General features: G+C 58.5%; 1 protein-coding gene across 1 annotated transcript; it reads left to right on the top strand.

The window, feature by feature from the left end:
- The first annotated feature begins 299 nt into the window (after window positions 1-299).
- Window positions 300-4,430, top strand: LOC129696017 (protein rapunzel-like). The gene is made up of 2 exons (XM_055633433.1): window positions 300-389; window positions 2,984-4,430. The coding sequence occupies exon 2, from the start codon at window positions 3,027-3,029 to the stop codon at window positions 4,176-4,178; it is 1,152 nt and encodes a 383-aa protein (XP_055489408.1). The 5' UTR covers window positions 300-389; window positions 2,984-3,026; the 3' UTR covers window positions 4,179-4,430.
- Window positions 4,431-5,319: the final 889 nt, after the last annotated feature.

Genomic DNA, 5,319 nt, shown 5'->3' on the forward strand with positions numbered 1-5,319 from the left:
GGAAGTAAGCACAACTGGCGATAGTGTGTGGACAGGACACACCGGGCCACAGCCCCGTGAACACAGCTGACTCCCCCTGTGTTCACAGCGCGGGGTTGGGAGGAGGAAGGGGCGTAACGGGAGAGAGTGAAGAATAGTGTACAGGTCATGTGGACCTGGTGTCGCCCGAGGTGGAGATTGTCCAAGGGCATTTGTTTTGAAACTCATGTTCGGACCCCGCCCGCATATGTTCCGCCCCTGGGGAGGGGCAAGGTGAAGTGGACGATTTTGGGCGGGGGAAGGAGGAGGATCCCCCCCGTGGATAAAAGTCGGTCCCAATTTCTCCGAGCGGCTCATCCGAGTGAACCCCTCAGCGACGTGACCTGGGAAGGAGCGAGGTGTTCGTGAAGGTAAATCTCCTCCGGATACGTCCCGCCTCCCCCCCCCCTGTCTCTCCCAACTCCCCCCGTCTTACCCCACACCCCCCGTTCCACCCCCATTCCTGCCGCCTCTCCGCACTCCCCCCTCCCTCCCCCCCCCGTCTCTCCCAACTCCCCCGTTCCACCCCATTCCTGCCGCCTCCCCCCCACTTCTTCCCCCCCCCCCCCCCCCCCCCCCCGTCTCTCGCACCCCCCCCCCCCCCCCCCCCCCCCCCCCCTCTCGCACTCCTCTCCAACTCCGGTCCCCCCCAGTCTCTTCCCCCATCCTCCCAGTAGTTCTCTATCTCTGCTCATTACAGCCCCCCCCCCCCGTCTCTCGCCCCCCCCCCCCCCCCCCCCCCCCGTCCTTGGCTTTCTGCGCCTGTTGCTCGCTCACTATCCATTTCTTCCGCCGCCAGTCTGCCCTCTCCCCGTCTCTCACCGATCAGCTCGTCACTCCTCACTCCCCAGTCCATTCCCACTTCTCCGTCTCTACCGCACGCCCCATGTCACCCCTCTCTACACGACTCTCCCAGACTCCCTCTGTCTTTCCCCCACATCCTGATATCCCCGCTCTCTCTATATATCCCCCACCCCCATCCTCCACTCCCCACTACTCTCGCTCCCCCTGGGTACAAGCGCAGTGTTGGAGGCAGTTGTGTTCAATGAAGCTCTCAATCGCAGGCGGAAGGAAACACGACTGGCGACAGTTTCTTGACAGGACACACCGGGCCACAGCCCCGTGAACACAGCTGACTCTCCCGTGGGGGGGAGGAGGGTGCGGTGGTCGTATGGGAGATTGTACACGAGAGTTTGTTTTGAAGCTGATCTTCTTTGTTCCGTCGCATCACATTTCCAGCCCCACCATCTGTCGCTCCCCGCCTTTCCTCACCCCCCCCCCCCCCCCCCCCCGTCCCAGGCCCATTCTCTCTTTCTCTCTCTCCCCCCCCCCCCCCCCCCCCCATCATTCTCCCCACTTTTAGTCCCAACTACCTCCGCTTCGTCGAACTTTTCCCTTCTCTCCCCTACATCCCGGTATTTCCCCTCTGTCCACGTCTCTCCCCACTCCCCTGTTTGTAGCCGCCCCACACCCGCAATGCCCAGTGTTCACAGCACGGGAGGGGCGGGTGGTTGGGGGGGGGGGGGGGGGGGGTGGGACAATAATGTACGGACTGTGTAAACCATCTGTCTCCCGGGGTCACGCTGTTCTTCAGACCCAGCCCGCAGTGGTTCCGTCTCTCCCCATACCACCACTCCGCACTCCCACCCGTCCACCGTCTCTTGCTCTCATTCTCCCGACTCCCCCTCCACCTGCAAACACTCGCCGAGTCTCTCCCCAACAAACCCGCCTCTTACCCGCCCCGCCTCTTCCCACTTCCACCATCTCTCCCTCCCCTCCACGTCGCTCCCCACTCCCCAATGCTCCCTGCGCCACCCGCCCCACCAACTACCCACTCACCCGGTCTCTCCCCCACACCCCGGTATCTACACGCCGCCCGCGCAGTGTTGCGGGCGGTGGTTTGAGGGCGCGCTCAACGTCTCCCCCACACTCCCGTCTCTTCCCTGCTCCCTTCGTCTCTCCTAGATTGCCCCGGCGCCGTAGGGTTCCTCTGTCTGCTCTATATTTCTGGACAGAGTCGACGAGGAGGTATAGCGCCAGGTGAGGACCAGGTGAAGCTGAAGTCCATGAGTTCTGCACGGGTACAGGACGTAGCACCGATGCAGTAATCAATGTAACGGAGGTAGAGTTCGGGGATGGGGTCAGTGTATGGCTGGAACAGGGATTGTTCATCGTAACCTATAAAGAGATGGGTGTAGCTGCGGCCCATGCTGGTGGCCAAAGCTGCGTCTTGGTCTTGGAGAAACTGGGAGGAGTTTAAGCAGAATTTGTTGAGGGTCAGGATCAGCTCCGCTAGGCGCAGTAAACAGCTGTCGCCTGCGGTGTAGATTGTCCAGGAGAGTTTTTTTTAAGTTGATCTTCAGACCCCGCCCGCCTTTGTTCCTTCTCCCCTCCCCCAGTCCCACTATCAAGCGCTCCCGTCCCTCGCCTATTCTCCCAACTGTCTCTCTGGGTTGGTGATGGTGATGGTGACGGTGAAGGTGATGGTAGGGATGAGCTGTAACGAGGACGTGGGAACGAATACTGTACAGACCTTGTGAAACTCTCGGGGTGGAGATGACAACTGAGAATTTGTTTTCAAGCTCTCTCCCCATCCTTCCAATTGCTCTCTATCTCTGCTCATTCCATCTCCCGTCTCTCGCTCCTCCACCCCCCCCCCCCCCCCCCCGTCTATCGCCTTCTGCCCCCGTCGCTCGCTCACTACCAATTTCTCTCTCACTCTCCCCGTTTCTCGCCCACCCCACATGTCTCTCCCAACTCCCCGTCTCTCGCCCTGTCCCGCGTTCCTTTTACATTCACCCTCCTATCTCACCAATAGTTGCACCGCCGCCTATCTTTCATTAACCCCTCCAACCGCTTCGCTTCAATCCCCTCACCCCCACCTCTCTGGCAATCCTCCCTCCTCTCCATTCGTCACTCTTCCGCTTGTCTGGGGGTGATCACCATCTTCATTTTCCCTCTACAGCGCCCAGTAAAGAGAACCCACTGCATCCACGTCCCGCGACATCATGGGCGATGCCATTGAGCTGACTGCGGCTATGGCCGATATGGGGGCGGCAATGGAGGTGTTTGCCAGCCTAGAGAAGTTTGCCTCGATGGCCGGAGTACTCGGGCCCATCGCCGGCGTGGCGGGACTGCTGCTCGGACTGGCCATGGGTGGAGGAGACAGTGAGGAGTTGTCTTACATGAAGGAACAGTTCACGGCAGTCAAGAACAAGCTGGACGTGATCTCGGATGAACTGGGAAACGTTCTGCGACAGGTGGAGAAAAGCACTTTGAGTAGCGTGTACTTCCCGACGGAGATGAATCTGAAAAACCAGTTCAGAAAGTACATGGAGATCATCAGTGCCAGATCCGATTGCAAGGAGAAGGAGAAAGACGAATTCATCACTCACTTCAACAGCACCAAAGGCGACCAAAACCTTCACACCCTCTACGAGGCCATCATGGGCCATAACATGCTGTTCGGGGTCCCTATCCTGGAGACGGCCATGTCCTACAGCCAGAAGAACCGGCGGGTGATGGAGCAGATGTGCGCCCGGCTGAAGACGCTCTTCTGCATCGGCCTGATCGCCCTCCTGGGTCAGACCACCATCACGGGTAACGACGTAGACAGCATCAAGAAGGAGTGGGATGAGAAAATAAGCAAGGTGGAGGAGAAGATGAAGACCATGGTGGATCGCTGCGTCGCCGAGTTTCTGGAGCAGGCGAAGATCGACGTGGAGGCGATGATCAAAGCCAATAAAGACCCCTCGCACGCGGCACAAGTCTTCGCATATCACACTGAGCTGGCAAATAAATACGACTGGCTGAAGTGGTCGGTGGTTGTGTACGACGAGGTGGGCGGCCACGAAAATCACAACACAAAAGGTGAAAACTTTTTCTACTTCTACCGAACCAACGGCATCAACTGTGTCGTCTCCTACAGCAAGGCCGAAACCAAAGTTGATCGTAACACGGTACTGAAGATCATGGATAAAAAATTCAACGATTGCAAAAATGCCACGGAAGTGGTGACATTCCTCAAAGGTGAACTGCCTGGGCACTTGGTCCAGGCTATCCGCCGGTTCAACGGGGTCCAATGCATGAATGACTTCCCATGGGAACGTTTCTTCTGGAAAGTCTACGATGAAGTCACTCTCTGTGTCCACACAGAGTGACCAATCAATGGACGGTCCACACTCACTGACCCATTACATAGTTCCCCACCGCCCGCCCCGCCAGAGCTCCGCGTTGACTCTCAGTGACGGCCTGTCCCTCTCAAATTGAGCGCTGAGTTTCCCCGCCATGCGCCGCGCTTCTATTTCCCGACGGAAATCCCGTGTTTACCCGCTGCATGTTGCTTAAAGCCGAAGATAGCGCTTTGTGTCAGGGTGTGGAGCCGTGCTGAATAAACCTTCGCTGTGCAGACACTTGTCGTCTTTGTCCTTCTTTCTGCCCGACACAGGGAGCTTCATTGAACACACTGAGTGCCCCCAACACTGCGCTAGCACCGAGTTTGCTCACACACTCGGGAGGGTCGGCACTGATGTGACGGCGGGCAAGAGAAACGGGCCGTGCGGTGGATGGGGGGTAGAGGGGAGACTGAGGCCGATGTAGAGGATAAATGGAGCAAGTGGAGTGAGCAAGGACAAGCGGAAGCGGGGTGGGGAGCGAGTGAAGGCTGATGGGTACAACGGCAATGACTCCAGAGCAAAAAAAAGGACAGGACTGTCAGAGTGAGTGACACAAGGGGAGCTAGGGAGGGAGAGCGAGCACTGGGGGAGGGATGGAGAGTGGATAGGTGGAGGAATGCGAAGGGTTGTGTGGATGGGGCGGGGGGGGGGGGGGGATTGGGGCAGAGAGGGGAGAAAGGGAGGTTTGGTGGTGGGGGTAGGAAGCAAAAGTGTGTGTAGAGGGATGGGAGAATGGGAAGCGCGGGGAAACTGGGAAAACAAGGAGGTGCTGAGGGGCGGGTGGAAGAATGGGGGTAGATGGCGGATGGGATGGAGACGAGGGACACACGGTGGACAGAGGGGTCGTTTCTTCATAATGAGATTAAAAAGTTGAATCCAACCGTGAATCGCATGTGGTGTGAACCCCCCCCCCCCCCCCCCCCCCCCCCCCCCCCCCCCCCCCCCCCCCCCCCCCCCGAGTGACGTGTATTTGAAAAATAAAACACAAAATATTGGAGGAACTCAGAGGGTCCGTCAGCATTTGTGGACGGAATGGACGAATGAAGTCGACTGTCGACTGACCGTTGAGTTCCTCCTGTTCATCTGTTTAATCGGCGGGACCAAGCGCAGACCTCCATCGATGAGG

The sequence above is a fragment of the Leucoraja erinacea genome, chromosome 4 (assembly GCF_028641065.1).
Source record: "Leucoraja erinacea ecotype New England chromosome 4, Leri_hhj_1, whole genome shotgun sequence".
NCBI lineage: Eukaryota > Metazoa > Chordata > Chondrichthyes > Rajiformes > Rajidae > Leucoraja > Leucoraja erinaceus.

Excerpts from the sequence above, each read along its gene's own strand:
- LOC129696017 (XM_055633433.1), top strand. The coding sequence starts at position 3,027 with ATGGGCGATGCCATTGAGCTGACTGCGGCTATGGCCGATATGGGGGCG.